At 39.2% G+C, this 24,424-nt stretch overlaps 2 protein-coding genes across 2 annotated transcripts in view; both read right to left on the bottom strand.

Annotated features, from left to right (window-relative positions):
• Positions 1-6,427: 6,427 nt before the first annotated feature.
• CHAF1B (chromatin assembly factor 1 subunit B) lies at positions 6,428-21,609 on the bottom strand. The gene is made up of 13 exons (XM_068688384.1): positions 21,316-21,609; positions 19,849-19,981; positions 19,023-19,140; positions 17,299-17,402; positions 14,925-15,021; positions 13,557-13,641; positions 12,469-12,562; positions 11,775-11,844; positions 11,600-11,691; positions 10,556-10,718; positions 9,028-9,432; positions 7,915-8,006; positions 6,428-7,424 (listed from the first exon to the last, which is right to left on the bottom strand). Exons 1-13 carry the CDS (start codon positions 21,439-21,441, stop codon positions 7,303-7,305), a joined length of 1,701 nt encoding a protein of 566 aa, XP_068544485.1. The 5' UTR covers positions 21,442-21,609; the 3' UTR covers positions 6,428-7,302.
• Positions 21,610-21,910: 301 nt separating this feature from the next.
• The window catches only part of MORC3 (MORC family CW-type zinc finger 3), a 29,497-nt gene continuing 26,983 nt past the window's right edge, over positions 21,911-24,424 (bottom strand). Inside the window, exon 17 of the mRNA XM_068688397.1 lies at positions 21,911-24,341. Within this exon, the coding sequence (XP_068544498.1) occupies positions 24,188-24,341 (154 nt within the window). The 3' untranslated portion in view covers positions 21,911-24,187. The remainder of the gene's footprint in view (positions 24,342-24,424) is intronic.

Here is a 24,424-nt window from a genome sequence, read left to right on the forward strand (position 1 = left end):
ACTTGGGATCTCTTGGCAAGATAATCCCAAACTGGCTGAAGCTGGAGCGTGTACTAACCAGATGGTTCGTACACATTCCAGATCCTTTCCATTCCCTCTGCAAAGAGCTTTTCAACAGAAATGATGCTTAAGACTTTCTTGGAAAGTTCAGGGCTGCATGTGGCATTTCAGGTTTATTAATTCATATCTCCCAACAGACAAAGGGTATCGTGGTCCAGACTTAATTTCTTCAAACGATTATAAAATACCATAAAACAAACAAACAAACAAAGTCCATCTTCCTAGAAGGAAGCTTGTCAAAACAATAAAACCAATTTATTTGGTAATAATGTACATTTGTTATAGAGAGTCAATTACAACTTGCTATTAAAAAGAAAACTTTTCTTTCTCTTCCCTGCTCCCGGTAGCGTTTTCTCCCAGCCTCAGGAGGAGGAATACTGTTAGAACAGTGACATCCAGTGGTCACTCTGAGATTTCTTTTTACGCAGAAGTCTCATGCTTTGTGCTTCTGCAGCCTGGGCTTTTTGAACCATTCACTGAACTTTGTAGAACTGAATGATTATTCACTGACAAATTGAACAAAGACACATAGAGTAACTAACGTTTTTGTTTTTTGTTTTTTTTTCCCTGACACGGGTAAATAATTACACATACAAACAGAAACACTTAAAATAAAAAGGTATGCAGAATTGGGACATTAAGAGATCTATTATCAAGACATAAGTAAAGTACATAGAATCACAGGACGGTTTGGTTTGGAAAAGACCTTAAAAAAATCCAGTTCCAACCCCCTGCCATGGGCAGGGACACCTCCCACCAGACCAGGTTGCCCAAAGCCTCATCCAGCCTGGCCTTGAACACCTTCAGGGATGGAGCATCCACAGCTTCTCTGAGCAACCTGTGCCAGCGCCTCACTGCCCTCAGAATTAAGAATTTCTTTCTTATATCTAATCTAAATCTACCCTTTTTTAGTTTAAAACCATTACTCCTTGTCCTATCTCTACACTCCCTGACAGAGTCCCTCCCCAGCTTTCCCTTAGGTACCGGAAGGCCACTCCGAGGTCTCCCTGGAGCCCTCCCAGGTCCCTCTGGATGGCATCCCTTCCCTCCAGCGTGTCCACCGCACCACTCAGCTTGGTGTAATCAGCAAACTTGCTGCGGGTGCACTCAATCCCACTGTCCACATCACCGACAAAGATGTTAAACAGCACTGACCCCAAGGAACACCATTTGTTATTGATCTCTGCCTGGTCACACAGACATTGACCACAACACTTTGAGTGCAACCATCCAGCCAATTCCTTACCCACAGCGTGGTCCATCTGTCAAATCCACATCTATCCAATTTAGAGATGAGGATCTCATGCGGGACAGTGTCAAATGCTTTACACAGGTCCAAGTAGATGATGCCAGTTTTACATGCTGGAAAATCATCTGAGAAAGGGAAAGTTACACTTGCCTCCAACTTGAACTCTTTGATATATACAGTTCACATACACCATCAGTCAATGCAGAAGACTTTGTGTGGTATCTGTAGTGGATGTGTGCACTCCCAACCTTTCATTATGTTTTTCATTATGGGTACTTTCATTATGCATCTGTACAAAATTCAGGTAATTCTGAGGATGAATTCTGAGAAATGTTTCATGAAAATCACATATCTCAGTGAACTTCCACAGCTGGTAATTAGCTTATCAATCTCAATTGTTAAATCACTTGTTCATTCAACCTGAAATGGCTGTATTCACTGAATTACAGAATGGCTGAGGTTGGAAGGGACCTCTGGAGGTCATCATGTACAACCGCTGCTCAAGCAGGGTGTGGTGGTTTCACACTGAGCAGGTTGCCCAAGGTCATGTTCAGACTACTTTTGATGATCTCCAAGGAGGGAGACTCCAAAACCTCTCTGGGCAACCTGTGCCAGTGCTCTGTCACCCACACAGCACAGAAGTGCTTGCCAATGTTCGGACAGAACCTCCTGTGCTCCAGTTTGTTCCCACTGCCTCTTGTTCTGGCACTGCACACCACTGAAAAGAGCCTGGCCCCATCTTCTTAATAGCCTCCCTCCAGGTATTTGTATACATTGATGAGATCTCTCTTGAACCCCCTTTTCTCTAGGCTGAATGGTCCCAGCTCTCTCAGCCTTTCCTCATAGGAGAGCTGCTCCCATACCTTCATCATCTTAGTGGCTTTTCACTGGACTGTCTCGCTTCTATCAAGAACTGCAACCATTCTGATGCCTTTGCAGTGATACCATTTTTAGAAATGAAGAAATCTCTAGGTAAGTGGTTTCCAAAGGGAGATTATTTTTCAGCAGGAACAAACAAACAAACAAGCAAAAACAATGTTGCCTGAACTCAGTTTCTGCATCTGAGGTGGCTTTATCTTGGCAGCTTCATGACAATCTAACAGAGAACATAACCTGCCTTGACAGCCTCTAGAAGACAACTACTATTCCATTTGATGTCAGGTTGTGACACAGACTTTTTGACAATCTGAAAGGCTCTTATTATGGCTCTTATATTTCTTATATTTCTACATACTGGAAATGTGTGAGATAGCCTAAGGTCCAGATAAATGGATTAAAGGGCAATTCCCCTAAAGTGGAGGGAGTTCATTTCTTGGTTTAAATCAAGCATGTATGGCCAACAGTCCTAGCAAACTCTTACAAGAGGGAACCTCCAAGAAGCATAGGTTGAAAGGATTGCAAAGCAGAACAAGTAACTGAGCTATCCAGAATCCAAAAGCCTTAAAGCTCAGTGACTGAGAGGTATCTGCCCTTAGTGCAAGAAAACCAGAAGTGAGGCAACAACTGAAATACACGGTTCATGATTGCACTGATGGGGATGTTGATGGAAGAACATCAGAATGTCAGAATTTCTGGTGCCCTCTGTAAGTGATCTGTGCCATAACCCTGGGCTCCGCGTCCTTCTAACTGATATTTTTTAAAAATAGTTTAAGAGGCTGTGAAGTGACTGGTAAGATTCCCTAAGGTCTCAAGGTGACCCTGAAGTCACAACATTACAGAATGTACACCTCCCTGTGAGGTACACGTAGGCTACGGAAACAGCACTGACAGCTGACAGAAGTCAGTGCTCCAGACACTGCCCACATGTTGGGGAGTCTGCACCTCTGGAAAGAGGCACAACATTTCCCATGAGAAAAATAGAGAAGGTAGGCAAATTAAAATTGCACTCTTCATGGGTGAAGACAATCTTGCAAGTAAAAATAGAAAAACGTGAGGGCTTTTTCCTCATGACACAGCACTCCTTGGAATCCCTCCGGGAGCTCATCGCCTGAATCACAAACTGAGGCTTACAGTAAGAAGGCAGCTGAATCAGCACCAAGCAGGCACGACACCGATTTGCATTTATCACACCTTCTCTGAAAAACAGGGAAGTTACCAGCCACATACAAATCTGCGAGCCCTTGAGATCGATTTACTGAGCTGTTAAGTGCTTGAGTCTGAAAATACTGACAAACAGCTGTGGTACCTCCAGCACCACACGGAACAACTCATGTATTGAGTTGTCAGATATTGAGCTGGAAGTCTCTGGCAAGGACAGAATGGGTAAAATGCCCTGAAGTTTCTATTCATTGACTGGAGCTGTACCCAATACTGGCACATTAATCTGAAAAAACAGTGTGTCAAGTCTTCACCTGCATTTTTTTGCCATATTCTGCACATCTGAGTCACTAAGGAGAGCATTGTCACAGGCCTGAGACTACCAAGGGTCTTTGTCCTTAGCGTTTCACTCTGAGCCACAGCCACCATTTGCAGGACTGGAAAAAGAGACTTAGGCTCAGTAATCCACATATGTTCATCATGGTCCAACAGGTACAGAAGACCATGCTGCTTTCACCTCAGAAAATGCAAACTGAGATCAAAACCCTGTTTATTTGGTCTTTCAAGGAATTTGTCTGTGGGATATTGACATACACAGGTAATAAAATACTTTGACTGGATGCACGGTTTGGACACCCAGTGAGGAGTTCTGCAGTTCCCAGTGTTCAAAAGTGATTTAGTGCCTCTTGCAGGAGAGACTTTTTATGTGTGTAGCTCCTTCTTCTTACTGTTGCAAGATTGAAAGGAGATACTGACAGGTCACTTCTTCCTTTATCTTGATGCAACCTCATCAAGATAGTACAAGAAGGGCAAATGTCCTTAGAGTAGATAAGATTCTCAGAAAACGCACTGAGCAAAATGTCTCCTAGGAAGACCTATGCCATGTTCACTACTGGAATATGAATTCAGGGTCCATTTGAAGCATGAAAAAAAAAACAACACAAGTCAGATCTGAACAAAAGGCTATGTTTAAAAGAATTACAGCTATGCAGAACTTGCCAGACAGTCAAGAAAGAACTGAAATAGCACAGGGCGGGTTCTGTCTTAGAACCAAGTCTAACACATGACTGAGAAAAAAAAGCATTACCCACTTCTTAGGAAAAGGATGTGGTTTAGCCCCAGCAGGCAGCTCAGCACCACAGAGCCATTTGGTCATTCTCCCCAGGTGGGATGGGGAAGACTCAGAGAGGTAAAAGCACAAGAACTCGTGAGTCAAGATAAAAACAGTTTACTAGGTAAAGCAAAAGCTGCACAAAAAAAAAGCAAAGCACAACAGCGAATTCATTCCCTACTTCCCATGGGCACGCAGACATTCAGTCACCTCCAGGAAAGTGGTGCTCATTGCGCCTAATGGTTTCTTGGGAAGACAAATGCCATCACTCCAAACGTGCCCCCCTTCCTCCTTCTTTCCCCCAGTTTTATTGCTGAGCCTCATGCCTGTGGTAGGGGACATCCCTTTGGGTGGTCCGGGCCTGCTGTCCTGGCTGTGTCCCCCTGCAGCTCCTGGTGCACCTCCAGCCTGGTTGCAGGAAGGGCAGCATGAGAAGCAGCTAAGTCTTTGGCTCTGTGTAAGCTCTGCTCTGCAGCAACTAAAACATCAATGTGTTACCACCACTATTGTCGTCAAAACACAGCATTGAGCCTCTAGAAAGAAAATTTTCTTTGTCCCAGCCAAAAACATTGCACTGGTTTGCATTGAAAATAAGTCCCATTAGGGAAGACAAAATACCAAGTAGAGCATTATGACAGAGATGATAATGTGGAAATAATCTCCCAATGGAAGCAGTGGAAGCCATGATACATTTACCACTCCAATTATATTATAAAGCAAAGGGAAAACATGCTAAGTAACTACAGAAACAAAAATGGATATCACCTGTATGGGTGTGGTATGAAATAAAGATGAATCCTCTGGTAATTAATTGCACCTGAAGACCACAAAGGCCAGATGCCAGATATGCCATTAACACTAAAATAATATATCTAACCAACTAGCTTTCAACAGAAAGAGTAATTTATGATGAAATGAACTTTGTGTAAAAAAAAGAAAAAAAAAGTAAAAAAAAGAGTATAATTTTACAATTAATATTTCAAAGTCTAAGTTTGAATTCAATTAATTTTTTGCAGTGCAACAGAACAAACTACTGCAATATTAAGCAGGTCACTGTCCTACAGAAAGATGAAAATGCCAGCTTTCTTACAGCTCATGCTGAAGAAAACATCTGTTGCTGGTCATGCTGTTTTGTGTTAGCTACAGATACCTGCTTTAGCTATCAATTCAGATTTCTCTACAAATTTTTGTTCTATAAACTTTTGGGAAGACAGAAAACATTTCAGATACACCTTTGCGTGGTAACAGTCTTCATATTCCTCATTGTAAGAAAAAAACAGGTTGTGACAAGTCTAATGAAGTTCCATCCTTATCTCATTAGTTTAAACCAAAGATACAGTTAGTTTCCTACAACTTTTTACTAATTAATTTCCATTGAAATATGATTTATACATATGATTGCACATAATTTGTTTCAAGCTTGCTTTCTGGAATAGGTGTTCGCTAGTATTTCTTCCTTGTGACATTTTTGTGAATCACTTCTGAAACATTTCTATTTCTGCTTCTCTAATGTATTTGTCCAATTTCTTAGAAACTGTCAGAAAATAAACACTAATTACACAGCTTAAAATCAACCAAATCCAGGGAAGAATTAAAATCAAAGAGCTTTAATATCTATTGCACCTCTCCCTTCCCATGTATTTCAGAACTTCACATGATATGTGTGGGCTAAATCACAAGAGAAAATTCTATTCAAAAACTTCTACATGTTATCATAAACTAGAACAACCATTCACATTTTAAGTATTATCTTCTTACATATAAGTACCTGATATTAAACAAAAGTAATGAAGTAGATAAGCTCAGACTACTGCAGCTGAGCATTCTACTTCTGGAGTCTTAGTCTGCACACCAGAGAAAAGTAAGTGTAGTGGTTTTTGAAGATTTGGGTCTCATTTTCAATTTTCAGCTCTTTGTTTAATAATAAAGCAAGTATTAAATAAATGAACTTTAAAAAGTTTATTATACACTGGTTTTATATTATATTTTATTGGTCAAAGGAGTTAGATTTGGAAAAAAAAGGGGAAACCTTTTCATGTCATTTTAATGTATACACTCAAATCCTGCTGCCTCAGGAAAATCTCATGTCTACCTTTTTGTAAATACAGGCGCTGAACAACTGCGAACTTTCTTCCACTGTTTAATACGTTTAACAGGTCTTCGGAGGGTTTCTTCCTTTTGCTTTCTTGTTTCTCGCAGTTTTAGGTTCTGATTTGCTTCAGTCATATTGCATGCTGCTGCATTCACAGCATATTGAACATCTGCTTCCATTCCACATGTACTGTAGAGTGTTAATTATTTTGCACATTGCTACAATGTATAAGCCAAGCTGCCTGAATGAAAGTTTCAGGGCTTTTGATGTCTGTTTTTTTCCTTTTTCTTAAGACACATCCAATCATTACGAATTCATTTAATCCCTTAGAAATTCTACTCATTTGCCAGACAGGCTGCTGGAAGACATAATACTTTATAAATGTCAACTTAAGGACTTCTTATGGAAACTCTTAGGTTACTGTACAGCTTTTCAATAACCAGATTTTCATGATTTCCTTGAGATGCTACATTTCTTAAAGAATGTTGTCTTCAAGAAGTAGAACTACACTTCGAAGTCACTTCACAACTATTTCCTCTTCTGCAAACCTGTGTCTTCTACTGCCAGTAGAAATTTTATTCCTGAAACCTCTGTTTCAGTCTTCTACTGCCAGTTTCTTTCTTCACAGCACTATGTCAAATGTGCATATGGTACTTTAATCAGGAATTGAGGATTTAACATTTGCAAAAAGAAATGTGCTCTCAGATATGGCTGCATCACCTTCAAACTGAAGGGTCTACTAATATACTGGCGTTACTTGTTTGTTTTGCAGGTGATTTGATCTTCAGCAGATGCAGAAAGAGGCATTTCCTCTGTTCTAGGACGTTTAGATGCTGGGGGATTTTGAAGACTGTCATCAGATGGTAGTTGCCTCTCTGAAACAGGCAGATATGAAAGTCATTTAAGCTCATTGAAGTCAGATTAAGGAAGTGAACTGGCTTGCTGGATTCACTAACAATTAAGCACTCATGAAAGAAACCCGTTTGAGAGAGACCAACACCTGAAACAATTACATGCTCAAAGTACAAGGGCAGAAAGTCTCCTTAAAACCTACCTGTGTGACCTGGAGGACATCACGTCCAAGGAAGCTTACTCTTTAGCATTTCAACTGCCAGCTAATGTTCCCATTACTATTAAACTGTAGTGATGTATGAGCAGCTACCTGAGAAACCATAGTGAGAACACCATTCTTCATACTGTCAAAAGAACTTTTCAATCACACCCAGACAATGAAGAAGCTTTAAAATCCATGAGTTTTAGGTTTGTGCTTGATTTGACTTTTATAACTTGTAAGAGAAGTCCGCAATGGAAAAAAAAATGATTGGCAAAAATCTTTTCTGGATACTAATAGCCACAAAAGCTTACCATGTTCCTGTTCTGAAGAAGGAAGTAAAGGAACTGTATCTGTACATGCTGAGGTTGGTGTATCTGGCTTCAGTGTTATCAAGTTTATTCTCCTTTAAAAGAGCAGAAATAGTTCAAGTACTCAAAGCTTTCACTGCCACTTTATTTGAACATATACTATACATAGAATCCTTTAAATTTACTGTTGTTTAGATGTATGTTACTATGCTTTTCTTCTTATTATCATATGATGAGCAGGGCATTTTTAGAAGTACTTTAAGTAGACATTTATCTTTTTCACTGGAAAGTACTTTTGCATATGTTATGTAAAACAGACCTTCAGAAGATACTATTTTGGTGAAATATTTTCAAGTTAAGACTGTTTGCAAAGGTAAGGATTTTAGCCTGTTTCTTGACACCTGTTAAGGCTTTTAATTCTGCTGCAACAGCTTACCATTCCTCTGCTAGCCTTGTCCACGTTAACACCTTAGACTGTTAAAACTCTAGGGAATTCTTTTGCCCTATGAAGTCCACTAACAATTCTCTAGTGGAGGAAAAAAAAAAAAGTCGTCCTTTCTTTACAACACACTCATCAGATTTTCTATTTTCTTCTGCTAAATATCTTCTGGATAGCACTTAGAAATAAGCACAAGGGTGACAGAAGATTAACTGGACTATAAGAAAATACCACTGGCAGTCCCACAAACACTACTATAAGAAAACACTCGTAACATAATTAGCTAATGTGATAAAATATAGCTTCTCTCTCAAAAACCCAGGAAGATTAATTTGTGCTGTCACCCTGCCCTCCGGACAACAGTAACTTTCAACTACTTAAAACCTTTTTCACTTGTTAGTTCCCATACAGATGGGATGGACGTGTTACGGTCAGGTTAACTTTGCTACTTCTTCACGTTTTAGATAGAAAGGCAAGAACTGTACATTTAGGATTTGAGAGACATTCTGACCTTTTAGCTGCAGTACAGCTGGAACAAGAAGTTCCATGTCAAGACAGCTACCACCAAGACACAAGGCTAGGAATTTATGTCTAAACCTCAAACCTTTAAATGCAGCACAAGCACAGCTTGTCTTGGCCTTCAGATTTATGACTGCAAACGGCAATATAAATCTCACCTTGGCGTCTTGCTCCATGCTTGCAAAGTGTTGAGAGTAATCCTCTTGGGCTGGTTTACTTTAGTACTCTGGCTGGCTGGCTGGCTTATTTTCCTCTCGTCTGAAGATGGGACTGGAACATTTTTTACGCCAGCAGGTGTGGAAGGCAAGTCCTTACCAGCACCTGCAAGTGTCTTAGGTTGGAGGGTGGGAGTGCTGGGAGGAGTCCCCTCGGTCAGCCTAGAGCCTGGGGAAATGGCTTTGTGACACTGACTCTTCTTCACTTTCTTCTCTGTTGCACCAGGAGTCTTGACATTTATCTGAGGCTTCTCTTTCAGTGGTATTCCCAGTTCATCCTTCTCAAAGGTAACAAATGAACAGTATCCATCCGTGGAAGAAATTGCAAGAAAGGCTCCATCACTGGACCTATTTGGATTTGTTTTTTCCATTAAAAAAAGTTAAAACTTTTTTCTTCAACTCCCACCCTCCTCCTTCTGTAACACAAATCTGTTCCTCTTCCCTTCCCCGAGTACATGCAAACATCTAAATAAAACTGCATTCAAGTGAAAGACATGCAATTCAAATGAACCAAAGATCTTCAAGTCTGGCCTTCACATCTGATTTAATCTCTCTGGCCTTGTCTGTGGTCAGTGGTATTATGCATTCATCTCAGCAGGCACAGTTCAATTGCAGGCACAAAACCCCTTCAGCCACAGTTTCTGAAATATTGCTTAAGTCTGCCCATTCAGACCACCAGAGCAGTTTAAGCTCTTTAGCTATGATTGCCGTGCTAAGCAGAGATGCCTCTGCTCAGAATCACTGTGGTGCTCATATGGGCAGGCCCATGGTACTTATTTCAAGTAGTATCAACCACTGATAAAAAAACCATGATTTTCTATTCTCTTCTGCTCCCCTCCTCCTGACACACAATGATTTTCATTTTCTGAGCATCAGCTGTAACTTCTGATACAGGCTTCCAGCTTAGGAATACTAGCTAGAAAGGCGTAGTCCAGCAGAGGGATTATCCTGTTTGCAAGACTTGGCTTCAATTTTCAGCTCCAGTTTGGACTTCCTGCATCAAGCCAGATAAATTACTCAGAAGTAGTACATGAAGAACCACCAAGCAGAACTGTGCAGATAAAGTGTAATTTGACCAGGACACAGATACCTGAGCACAGAGATGACCTTTGAAATTTCTGAATAACATGATTATTACCAGTAACACTGCCTGGACAATGAGTACTTGCCAAAGGCAACTAAGTACATTAGCATTTGTACAAATTTTCTATTTGTCTGTACAATGCTATCTACTTGTCCTTTGGCTGCTTGCACCTTGTTTCCCAATCAAAGAACTGTAATTCTCCAGCTTACAGGGCAAAAGAGATGACTTGCTGTTCAGATATCACAATGATAGTGACCAAAGATGTTTCATAAATTAAATACAAAAATAAAGCAAGACACAGGAAGTTGTGCAGAGCCTCAGTGTATAAGAAGGACAACCTCCCCTTCCCCCCCCATCACAACTTTTAAGAATCTAACAGTTACATACCATGAAATGTCACTGAGGGTGTGATAATGTATGTTAGAAACATAGCCAAAGGGGAAAGACTGCTCAGTATCATAAAAAAGCACAGAATCTTCTGATGCAACAGCAAATACCAAGCGATAGGGCAAATTCAACAGAGCAGGAGATGATTTCTGACTACTTTCATCTAGAATGTAAAGAAATGAAAACACTGAGAATTCTTTCTTGTGTTCATTACAGGGCAGTCAACACACTAGTTAGTCATGAACCCAAACAAAGATTTAATTATTCATCAAGATAATGGCTGAGAAGATGGCACTTCTACAAAACAAAACTTAATGCCAAGCACTAACGCTTCTATTACCTAAAGATTGTCCTCCATTGTTTAACTTAAGAGAGAGAAGTCAGAAGAAATTTAGTTTATCTAAGTTGGTAATATTTTGTTTTGTCTGTCATATTGTCCAGTTTAAATTCTTAATGCACCTTAATACCAAAGGCAAAACAAACTAACCTTAGGAAATACTTTAAAGTCACCATAAATTTATACCATCACATATATCAGCACAGTTCTCATGCAACTTCATACCATTCTTCCCCTCCTCAGAACTCTTGTTCTGGCCTGTAACACCAGCATTGCTTCAAGTTTGGCTTCCTTAAATAAACATCAATGGTTGTTGCAAACTACACCAACGCTGTGGCATTTCTGTGATGTGGGTAGTTGGGACTAAAAGAAAATATTTCACTGGGTTGCTCCTTTAGTGCTAAGCCAAGTTATTTACTTTTATTCACAGAAAATTATTAAAAGTTAAAGGAAAATGCTAAGCAGTATTTCTGTAGCCTACAAGGCCAAGTAAGAAGTTTATTTGCTGTATCAAAAGCTATTCACAAGGTATTTGAGGTGAATTCAGGGTCTTAGAATCAGGAAACAGTTTCTAAGATGTGGTACAACACTATCTTAAGGAATGTTAAAAGGCTTGGGAATAAAATCATATGGCCTGAATATAAACAGCCACACTGGCCTTTTCACGTTTGCTGTAAAAATCATAATCCCCAAAGGATGTACAGTACCTTTATTAAGTGCTCGTCTCAACTCAAAGTAGACTGGGCAGCAGCGAACAGCAAGAGTTGCCTTTCCAGGACAGGGCAGATGACCTATAGGCCTTTTGTGAAGAGTAAGTATTTTAGAAATCAGCATTTGATTATTTTTTTTAATAAAAGGATTTTTGATCTTATTAAACTCTACCTTTTAAGATTGTTTCTGGAGAAAACATATGTGGTGTTTGTTACATTTTCTCCTGATTCAACACAGCCAGCTGCAAAAACAGAGGTAGAAACATTATGCATCAAGTCAAAAAGGTACTGAGTACACACTTTCTGCCTATAAACATTTTACTTCTCAGGAATTAGACTTGTCAGTTGGGCAAGAGCTGTGCAACCTGAATACAACTTAAAAAGGCATCCCAAATATTTATTTAATGCTGTTTGTGTTTCCCTTATACACTTCCCGCTCAAAGCTTCTTTTTGATGATGCCAGACACCTATAAAAGCAGAGCTTATGTGGGCAAACTGATCCCCTCCTTCCAATGTTATTTCTACTATGACTGCAGAATGTTTTTTAAAAAGGATAAAAATGATGAGAGACCTGACAGTCAAAAGAAACCACTCATTGTTCTTCGTTTCTATTTAAACAGAGCTGTATTGTTTCAATGCACGTTTCAGTTAAGAAAAATGCCACAAATATAACTTTTATCACCAGAGAAGGTTGAGGTTCTGGACTGATAATGAATGAGTATTGTGGAGTGTCTATACCCTTCAACAGGAAGATGATTAAGGAGTAACGGCACGATTCAGATAAATGAGCATCCCCTAGCAGTTTGAAAGTAATCCTAATGCACATTCAAAGTAAAGTATAATAAACATTACATGTTCTTACATACCTGGAGTGAGTAATAAGGAACCATCAGGAGTAAAACTGAGTCTGCGGAAAAATGACTTCATGCTGTCATCATGAAACATCCGATAGCTCCTAGCCTGTAACATTGAAAATATTGCAAGAAGTGCCACGAATATGTCAGCTGGAATCCAAGCACAAAAAGTCATCTAGTTGTACAGTCCAACCTCACACAGCTTTTAAAATAAAATATAAATATTTCAGAAACCATGATTCCTTCAAACTTATTTTCCCCCTTTGCAATAAATTCTTCACAGCTAAGAAAAATAACGCTGATCCCTCTTCAGCTAATCAAAACACTCTAAGAGCGGTCACATTAGACCAGTAATCAAGAAGTATTAATAACCTGGAGAACATTATGTAAGAGTCAGTGTAAAAACCTGTTCGTTAGGCATTTAATTTTAACTCTAGGAGTAGAGGTTTAAGGAAAGCTTCTATAATGGCAGAGAGACTTTTCTCAGGTCTGTTCTTTAGTCTCTATAAAACTGTTACAAATATTTCACAAAAAAAAATAGAAAGGAATAAAAGGAATTAAAAAGGCTATAGCTAGCTTAGAAGTGTTATTTTACTTTGAATTATTTGTGAGGGAAAAAAAGTTCCCTCTTAAAAATTAGTGAAAATTTAGGAAATTCTAATCCTATTTTTCTTAAAAACCAGACTCCCTTTTAAATTCAACAGCCTGAAATTTACAAAAAGATTAATGCTCTGTCATATCCATTAATAAATGTACAGCCACACTCTGACCAACATGTTTTAAGTCTATTAAAAATTCATCACACATACTATTTTTTCTATGCCATTTTTATCATTTACTGCCAAAGATGCTGTGTTACTACTTTATTCAGCTGAACTTGCAAGAGATCAAAAGCATCAGGTACTGTTAGTCACTTCTACAACGACAGAAGAAACCTGAAGAGGTCTCTACTCACAAAATGTGGAAGTTAGATACAGACAAAACTATTTGATATGTGGATTACTTGAATAGAAAATATTTGCCCCTTTAGTTTCGGAGAACAGAGTAAGTCATACAGAATAGCATCCAGCATATTCTCCAGTAGCAGCAGCACAACGTACCTCTCCTTCAGCTCCCGACCCAGATGGCATCTTGGTAACGTTGAATGCTACGCGCCTGGTTTGTGTGTTGTATACTCGCAGGACCCTACATGGTGGAGGGCACAGTTAGCTGTAACCAGCTTCCCTTCACCTCAAGATTTACACAGCGTTAAAACATCTCACTTTTCAGTCAAGACTGCCAAAAATAAATGACAATCACCCAGTAATTATAACTCTGTTCATGAGACACCGCCAGGGAGGACATGTCTTTATGGCTAAGCAAGCAATTAATCACTGCCAACTATTTAATTAAATGAGGTTTGTAAAGTACTATCATATGATTCTATGTGCATTCACAGAGGAATAAGGGAATTAACGGACAGTGAACAGCCACGCCACTCCTACCTGTGCTGTAGTAGCTAATATGTTCCCGTGGAATAGGAACTCGCCTCAGAGACAACTAGTTACATTTCTAGGCTTTAATTCAGTTTCCGTTGGAAGACATGAAAACCAGAGTCTAACTACACAGAGTTTGAACTCCACTGACTTTGTTTCAGTAAACAGCAGGTAGCCAAAACAAATCCAACTGCTGGTCCCACCATCCCATCCTTTTTGCCAGCTCAGACACCCACTGAAGCCTTCACTGGGTTATACCGGTTTGTGTTTCACTGCTGTTCGTTTTAATAGAAGCACACAAATTTCACATAACTGATTACCAGAAAACAGAGGCTCATAATGACCTAGCAGCCATTAACTCATCATTTTTCTAAGCCTATTGCAAATCTTAAATCAAAACTACTTTTCCACTACTACAGTAATTTTCCTTGCAACTGGTGCCAAATGACACACATTTATTAGCCAGCTGCGACCCCTCCTGAGCAGCACACATGCCCTAGACAGCTTAAGCTGAACTGCTAAGTTCTGACAAAGGCCAAGTTTATGAAGTGTGTGTTTGCTTTCCCAATGACATCACTTACAAAACTGCTTGGGATGGAGGGAGCAAGAGGGCGAAAGAAATATATCAGCGAAAAAAAAATATTTGTAACTGATTTCTTAACCTGTTTATATCTTTCTCTAAAATGCATTGACAAGGATGGACTTAGTAGCTCACTGACAATCAGAGAACGCAGCAATCTCTTAAGATGTATCTGGTATCTCTAATATCATGAAAGCTTATTTCCTGAAGACAATTTTCTAAAAAAGGTTATATAAGCTTACTTGACATTTAGAAAAGACACTCAGACCTCAGGAATCATTTACCACAAGCAAAAGGTAACTGAATTATAATGTTGCTTTCACATCAACCTTTTTAGACAACAGTCTGAACACAGGTAAAAGTCACATTTATCTCAAGAATTCTAAGGCAAAACACTTAGACCATCAGCTCACCTATCACAACTCAGAGTTGCAATGTACTGGCCTAGTGGATCCCAGGTTATTCCTTGGACATAACTCTTGTGTTCATTTAATATTGAAACCTTCTGCCCTGAAATTACAAACAGTTTCCAAGTTCTGAATTCAAATGTGTTTTAAAAACATTTCTTCATTTCAGAAATAAAACAAGGCAAGATGTTTTAAAATGTAAACAAATATATTTTTTTAGACAACCTTATTTTGATGGTACCTGACAAGAATGTTGGAAACAGAAATATCCTAGACATACAACAGACTCTTAGACATAAATGCAGCCAATTGGTACATGCTAATTTAAGACTTGTTCCCTACAAACTAACTCAGATAAGCAGCTTGGTTCAGGCATCAAATGTGCAAGATGATATATTTCAAAACCTTTCTGATTAGAAAAAAAAGTTTCATGAAAGTCTACAGTACTCCTCAAAAATTAACTATCTTTGCCTGAATACAGAGCCAGAAATTCCAGCACTAAAACACAGCTTTCAGCTGGGGCTAGGTAGCCAGGCGCTGCTCTCTGGGGCTGTGGAAACTCACCTACTCTGCTAAGCAGGCACTGAAAAAATATACTGCACACAGACTGACTGATGGCTTCCACACACACAGCTTTCAGAAATACCTCTACAGCAGTGCTAGCTCGTGCTCTTCAACAGCTCACTGGTCATGAAGATCTTTGGAAGGCTTGAACCCTCTGACCTAACATGAATGTCACAAATCCAAAGCATCATGATGAGGTAAAGTTACAGAAAATTCTTGTGAAATACTATGTTTTAAATACCAGTCACAGACTTTCTTCTAGTATCGTAGTATCACTTTGTTTCAAAGGAACAGCTCTTTGAAAAGATTACACAAAGAGCTGAGGCCATGCTGCTTAATTCCCGAAGTCCTTCTGGCCCAGTTGTTCTCAGACAGTGACCAACAACACATGCCTAAGAGTCTAAGAAGAAAGCACATAATGATATTTCTCCAGGATGCCCTGAGAGTTGCCAACAGTTTGTGCCTGTAGGATTTCTAAGGCTAGTGATGTTGTCTTTGTACTAAACAGCCCTATGGATTTTTATTATTCATTTTCTTCCTGACATTTTTTTTTTAAGACCATGCAAGCTGTTAGCCTGGATATTATAAGAAGCTCTCCTTGAAGCTCTTTACTTTCATGTACCTCCAACTTCAACCAAAAAGCCTACATTTTCCATTAACGGCTTCTTACTTCCAACTTATCAGTTGTTTCCACTTAGAAGACACAAAACTCCTCTGTAGCAATGATTTAGTGCTAAAAGAAAGCAGCGAGAGCGGAAGACATTACACATATATTACGTAAGTAACATAAAAGGATATCCAGCTTTTTTTAGTAAAAGTTTGAATAGATATGTCCATTTAAAGTTGTCATAGGCAGTCCAAAATGCAGGACATTCCATCACCATCTACCTGCACATACTTAAGCTCTGAGCACATACACACTTAGTTGAACATTCTTGTATTTATGGTAAAGGAGTGTATGTGAACAGTTAGGATGGGAGAGATATTAAGCATCCAAACCAAGAACATGAAAAAATGTCAGCAGCAGAACATTCATACTTCCATGGGCGTAGGAACTGAGAAATAATCCTGGATCCTACTTTATTTTTTTTATTAGATACTAAGCATACGAAATGCAAGATTAAAGTTTAACCCGAGTGAAAGTCAAATATTTCCACGTTACATTAAAATTAAAAGTAAAGACTACGCTGCTAATAAGAAAACACCAACCCACTGTCAAGCAACCTAACCTAACTGGTTACTACATACATACATGGCTAGAAACTGCAGAGTGCTAAATATTCTGGGATGGTCGAAAGGAACTTCTATAGATGGGCTGCTCTCAGAGAATATGTGCAATTCCGTAGCAGCAGAATGAGAAAAAACAGAAGTGTTTTGCTGAACAGAGCCTAAAAAAGTGTCACATCTTGCAAAAAGACACAGCCTACATGCTAAACGTTCTTCATGGTTTTGACCAAGGTAGTTAGTTACTTGTTTACTTTTGTTTGTTGGGTGGGGTGGGGGGAGGTGAGCAAATGATACACAAGACATTTGTATAGGAGCTTTGGGAAAGAAAAAGGGTGCTGTTTGCTTTCCCAGTCACCTGAGGTGAAGAGATGACATAGTATTAAGTGATTAGATACCCTCATATTAGAGTTTATCTTTATGTGCTGGGCTACCTGCCTCACAATTCCGGAAGTTTAGCAACTAAGTGGACTGCTCTCACAAAAAGAAAACATTTTTAACTATTTTGGTAAATACCCTAAGACAATAAATAAATAATTTTGGTAAATACCCTAAGACAGTAGTGAAGCCACAAATAAGAAACAGCATTTACCTTTATTGACATCCCACATTATTGCTGTGTTATCTACAGAAGCAGATGCCATGTAATTTCCATCAGAAGTCCAACAAATATCATACACATCTTCTAAGTGACCTCTAGAAGCCAGCAGAGAAGAAACCAATTAATAAGGTGAACAGATACACGTAAACATAAAAATTTTGCACAATTTCAGGTAGAAAAAAAAATAAATCAGAGATACAAATAAAAAAATCATGGAAGTAAAATGAACAGCAAGATTTTCAGCTTCTATAAAATTTCCATATTCAGGAAGCAATAGAATGCTTTTAAAAGCACAACCTACCTTCTATTCAACATAAACCTGCCTTTTCAACGTTCCTTTTTTCCCCACAGACAATAAAAACCTTGCATTTGAAATTATGAATTTATATCTAAAGATCTGCAAATGAAGAGTTGTAGGATCTGTACAAACAGAACGCTACACCAAAGAAGCCTAGAAGCGTCACTATTCAAGATGACTTTACTGCATATTTATGATTTTTTTAAGAGCAATAAACAAATATGCACACTCACCAGAACTATATGAAATACAGAAAATTAAGGTTGATTTAGATGCAACTGAACAAACATTGTAAGATATTCAGAACCACCTAGAAAGACTTCATTGAAACCAACTTGTATTGCCTGAAGTTTAAAGATTTGCCATACAGTGTCATAGCTTGAAATTTTTAATTTTTGCAATGCTAAATTTATGGAAGGGGGGTTGGCTTGGTTTGCTTTAAGAGCTTGATGCTCCTAAGTATCCTGCAAGTGCTTCATGCAATTTCACTACCATGTTTGAAACTGTTCACACATACACCACGACAGTTGCAAGGACTCTAACAGTTATGTATAGCACAGTTGCTTATTTTTTGTAACATAGCGTAAATTCTTAGCAATTTGATCAGTATAGACAGAGACCAAAACTTTTAACAGGTACTACACAGAAAATGGAGCAGGTATAAATACTGCTCATCAAGAAGTACTTCAGAACCACTTATTTTCTTCAATTTTCTGCTGAGTGAGAACAGAACACATTCCAACTGCCAGCATTGGTTTAATGCCTTAGTCACTGTCAGCTAATACTGACCTAGACTCAACGGGCACAGTGTGTATATTTTACTATGTAGTTTGAATACTATAATAATATGAATAATAGTTCGAATAATAATAGGTTTGAATTGAATAATTATTATTGAATAATAATAAGTTTGAATAATAATACATTGGATTTTGAACTATTAAAAAGAATCAGTTGAATAAGACTGGTCTAGCTTCACAGCAAGTGAAAGCTTCACAGCTGGCAAATTTCAATGAACCATTTCAACTACTGACATTTTTTGCTTTAATAATGATCAAAATTTCCACTGAAGTTAATAAATAAAACTTCACATTTTCTTTATACACATATATGTACACATATATATACACACACATGTTAAACTTAAAGTGACTGCAGATCTCAGGAACCAGTTTCAGAGCACATCAGTCATGTCATGTAAATTAAGTCACATAAATGCCTTAACTAAGAGGATGCAGGTTGGCACTGCATCAAAATAAAAAAATAAAAGATGCTAAAAGGACGAACATGGGAGTAAACAAATCTTAGAGAGTACTGAATTTCTAAATACACTGAGCAGAAGACTGTACCATATGACAAAAGCCAGTGCAGAATCAAAAACCCAGAACAGAACTCAAGACAAAATATATTGAACTACCTTAAAGTTTTAACAACCGTCCAGTTCTCCTTGTTGAGCTGTGCTTCATCTTCATCCTGAAAAGCCAGTGGTTCCAGTTCTTTGCTATCATTCAGCTTCCACAACAAAATAACAGCATCTGTCGAAGAAATACTATGAAGCCTTCTTTTCCACTCATTTTGTTAATACGTTACATTTAGTTTAACATTACAGTTATCTCACGTATGACACATGAAAACCAAGCCTTAATTTGTGATGAGGAAGAAGAGACTGCTTTACCTCCAGTGTGAGCTACTGATTTTAATCTATGTATTTTTTATGTAATGCTAATAAAAAGAATACAGGGGTTCCCAGGAGTAAGAGAGTTAAATACTTACTTTTCAATTTACTTTTGGTTAGAGCTAGCTATGGTTCTGCACTTCAGGCTTTTGAAAATCTTCCAGTGAGGCAGGTAACATTCAGCTCTGTCTCACCCACCCACCTAACGCTGTCCCTACTGCAACTGAAGAACCTACACGGCCCTGGAGGGACAGGGCTAAATTTACAGATTCTGCCACAGCGTCTCAGTATGATGCTAGGCAATACTCAGTCTCCCCGCCTCTGAAACAGAGACAGCAACTATTTTATATCTGGAATACATCCTCTCAGACACACAGACAGTGAGAACTTATTTAGGAACTGCATGACAAGCATTCCCCAACTACAATCAGAGGGCACACAGGAGTCCACAGATAGAAGTGCAAGAAACAGGTATGAATGTTCATTTCCCCACGTTCACTTCCCCCCTCCACTCACCAGACGCACAAACAGCTTCTTTAGGTTAGCTTCATTATGCATTATCACTCACCATCTCCACCAGACGCTAGGATCTCACCGCTGGGGGAGAAGCGCACAACATTTACTGCTTTGGTATGGCGGGCGAGGTTGGACAAGAATTCCACAATAGCTTTTCCATCCGGTCCTTTTTCCACTTTCCATATCTAGTTACAAAAGCATTACAGGTAGTTTTCAGAAACAAGATGTATGCTGTGTTCATCACTACAAGGATTCACAATTTACTCCTTGGGCAGTCATTCTGAAGTTACAATTTGAAACTCTGACAGCTAAAGCTGCAATAGCACAGTATTTTTCCCTCTACAAGCTACAGCTGTAATTATATTGCGGTATTATTTTAGTCTGATGAAATATATTACCAAATATTTACAATAAATTTAAAAACCAATCAAACACACGACATCATGACATCATTTTCTTATCTTTCATGAACAACCTCCACCTTCAAGTGAATTAGACATGTCTATAGATAGTGATTTTAATAATTATGGGACTACAACAACAAACACAAATAGTAACAATCAAAAAAAACAAACAAACAAAAAAAAAACACCCTTATCTCTACTGGAAAAAAATCCAAACAGTCCAGATTGAAAGGATGCCTGATCTTTGCCTCTCAGATCCTCTGCTAAACCACAATATCTCTCCATTAAGAAAATGCAGCAGTAACAATATGAAAAAGAAAAATCTCCGTTTACCTGCATATTCCACATGTAGTGAGACCTCATTACAATATTTTATTTCTTTTTCAAATATATCGGGTTAGTGAAGACTGACAAAACCATAAGCAGGCTCAGAAGATATTTAAAAGGTAAAATTACCCAAGACTGATGGATGGATACATACTCACATAGCAGAAAACCTGCATGAATTCCTTGTGAGGGAGTTTGTTACCAAGGAGCACAGGGAAGCTCCTGGTTTGGAATCCTTCTTTATGGCAAGATGAGTTTGAGGAAAATCGAAGGGGTTAGCAGTAGGGTTTTTAGCAAACAAGTCAATTTTTTCTTTTTTTTCCTTTTTTTTTTTTTTTAAATGGCAAACCACCATGCCTGGATACTGAAGGGACATAAAAGGAAACGAACAGCCCAGCAGGATGGGAACCTACTCTGTTTCAGTTTTAGTTCCAAAAGAAAGGGAGGCAAAAAGAAAACTATGCCTCACTAGCCCATTAACTTTATTTAAGGAGATGACTAAGATGCATTTAAAAAGAACGTCGCTCCCTCAGCGCACTCATTTTCCCAAAGCTTTCCGATCAGGCCTTACTTTTAACAGAAAAAAATAGCGATTACTGACTGACAGGAACAATGTGCATCAGGGATTTTTATGACAGAAAGCAACCGTCTGCCTTTACGACGGTGCACCTCACCGCCGCATCTCTCGGGGCTTACGCTCCTCAGCCACCTGCCGTGCCCGGAGCCGACCCCCAGGAGGCTGAGGAGGGGTCTCCCAACGCCGCCCGCCCGCCCGGGGCGCTACTCACGCGGACGGCCGTGTCGACGCCGGCCGAGGCCAGCCGGTTGATCTTGCCGTCGGCTCCGCGCTGGAAGTCCAAGCTGTACACGGGCTCCTTGTTATGCCAGGCTATTTCACACGTGATCACCTTCATGGCTCCCTGAAGGGAACGCAGCGAGGCGCCGCGCCGCTCACCTCACCTCACCTCACGGCCCAACCGCCGCCAACGGCCGCTAACGGCCGCCGCGCGCCCCCCGCCCCTACCCGCGGCGCCGCGCGGCCCGGCCCCGCTCCCGCCCGCGAGCGCGTTTCCCGCTCCCGCTCGCCCCGCCCCTACCGCGCCTGCGCAGCCGGGCGGGCCCCAGCGGCCGGGCTGCGCCTGAGGTGGGGCAGCGCCCCCCGGCGGGGCGGCGCCATGGCGGCGGGCGGCGACAACAGCCCGAAACGTTTTTATTATTATTTTTACTTTTTTATTTTTTTTAAGAAAAGAACATCTAAATAGAGGGCACAGGGGGCCTGCCTAAGCCTTCTCCTCCCACCCAGGGTCGCCCCGCTTTCTGAAATAAGGCAGAAACTCCAGCCGTGCTGCAGAGCATTTATTTATAAACAAAAACAGCCTCAGGTTTTGATCCAGCAAACTCAAATTTATTTTCTTTTTTTTTTTTATTATTATTTTTTGAAATTTTTTACAAAAAATACATTTTAACAGGTAAATAAAAACCATTTCCATTAGTCCACTGTTCATCAAAGTGTAAATGTACATTGTAAATTTTCGATTTTTAATATAGACATATGCTATATTTTGACAGTCACCTACAATAAACTCAACTACGGGAGCTGATGAAACGTAATAAATAAATGGAAAACTACACACCAGTAAATGGGAAATATAAACTTTTTAAAAGTCATACAAAGTTATATTACAGCCACCTCTTCAAAAATCAAACATTCAATTTAGCCATTACAAAGTACAACAGAATCGCGTGATCCTTATTGGCATTCGAGAACAGATAGCCTCTTCAAATTGAAATGCTACCCATTGCGAGAAACTGAGCTACAACTTAATTGGATCATCTGCCTTTTATTCAGGACAGTTAGCAGTGCAAAAGCCAAAATCGCTGGCTTGACAAAAAGTACAACTCCTAGGTATGAAAACACTGGATGCAGTTTCATGATTTTTATTTTTTTTAAAGCAAGAACCATTTTTCTTGATCACTTTTTGGAGTAATACCAAACGTAGAAGGTAGATGCGCTGTCTTTGCCACCTCTTCTCATTCATGACAACTTGAAAGGAAAAGCATGCAACAGGCCGAGAATACTGTCACCACTGTAATAACGTTTTGTCTCAGCACCATTTCTTCCAGGAAGTTTGCGTGAGCATTAGAGCATAGTACTAGTGGCTTAATAGTTGCTGTGAAACATTTAAGGAGGTTAAAGGAAAAAAAAAAAAGCGCAACTCTAAAGGATGTCTAAACTTCAAGAGGGTATAAAAAAATTGTATTTGAACACTTTCAGCTTTAGCTTACTGTGTAGTTACACACCACAGATAAGACATGCCTCCTTTTCAAAGTATTTCTATTTCAACCAGATGATCAAGGATTCAGTAGTCTGACCCATTTATACACAGCATGGCACATTGATAGAAAGAAAGAAAGTTCTGGAAATGAGTCTCAGCACCCTCACATGCCAGCCTGAAAGACTCCAGGGCAGAATACGTGTTTAATGCTAGAGAAACTTGCCCCCACCCCCCAAGATAACATATACAAGCATTTGTATACATCACAGAACCTCTTTGTCATTCCGTTTCAGCACTGGGCTGCCCCGAAAAAACGCCTTAAAGTCTCAAGAGCTGATGCTACAGCTGAGGTCCTCTGGGAGTCCAACCCTAGCTTTTGATACATTCTCTCCAGTAGGCCACCAGAATCATTCCCATTCCGTCGGATGCCTCTGACTTGGAAAGAAGTGGGCAAGAGCTGCATGTTGAAAACCAACCACTTGAACCCATGTACTGGTACGTACTAGACTTGGGAACCAGCACTGTTGCATTCAGATGGGACCTACAGATGTTCAGATAGGAACTACAAACGCTAGAACCAAACATCCTTCCCACTGCACTCAAACACAGAAACAAACCCTAGGAAACAACAGTCAAGTAGCAAGGGCAGGACACACACAAGTACGTGGTCTCCAAGACTTAAAAGGCTGAAATATCCCATGGCTTTGTTTATGCTGCAAGATTATGTACACAATGTTCCTAAGTGGCACCAAAAAATCCAAAAGGGAGTCAAAGATCACCCACTTTCAGGATGAGACCCTTAAGGAATTTTTTCCTCTTTTGGTAGTAAAAACACAAATATTGCCAATATGGGCAAAAATGTTATCTATTAGTCACATTTCTAGAACATTAATGCAACATACAACGTTTTTGATAGTAATGAAAATACTGTAGTTTACAATAACATCACCGAGGTTTGTTCTGAGAAGGAAACCAAGGAAGGCTCTTTTTGCATTTTTAATATATTCCACTGCTTCAATTTCAGAAGAGGAAAAAATTGCAAGTATCAATGCTTATATAAGACCAAAAGTCAACCAAAACTTTTGTAGAAAAGTATTAAGATTCCTAATCATAAAAATATTTGCAAATTTAATTACAAATACATTTTAAAAGCAAAATCCTTAATTAAGTACATTGGGGTTGGTCAATATTGACAGTGTTCCTTTAAGAGGAAGTTAAGATAACCCCCACTGTATCTGTGGGAACATCTAAATGCATAGAGTATATACACTTATCGATCAAACTATGTCAAATATATAAAGTGAAGAAGCAGTATTTACACTTTTGAGCCTATACAAAGGTTATAATGGAAGAACAAATAAGAGACTGCTAAAATCTTAAGATACTAAGTACTACTGATTTCATGCATTTGTTCTACAACTTGTCCTAAAATTTCATCTACCACATCAATATCATAATTTACTTGCTGCAAGTCTAGATCAGGCATGATTGTAGCCAAAAGTTGTCCAACATTCACTCGAAGGGAGCGTAGTTTCAGGCTGTGAAGAAATAATTTGATATGTTTAGGTATAGATGAATTTTCATGTTAAAATACACACAAATTTAATTAACGAAGCTGGAC

Source organism: Anas acuta, chromosome 1, assembly GCF_963932015.1.
Source record: "Anas acuta chromosome 1, bAnaAcu1.1, whole genome shotgun sequence".
Lineage (NCBI taxonomy): Eukaryota > Metazoa > Chordata > Aves > Anseriformes > Anatidae > Anas > Anas acuta.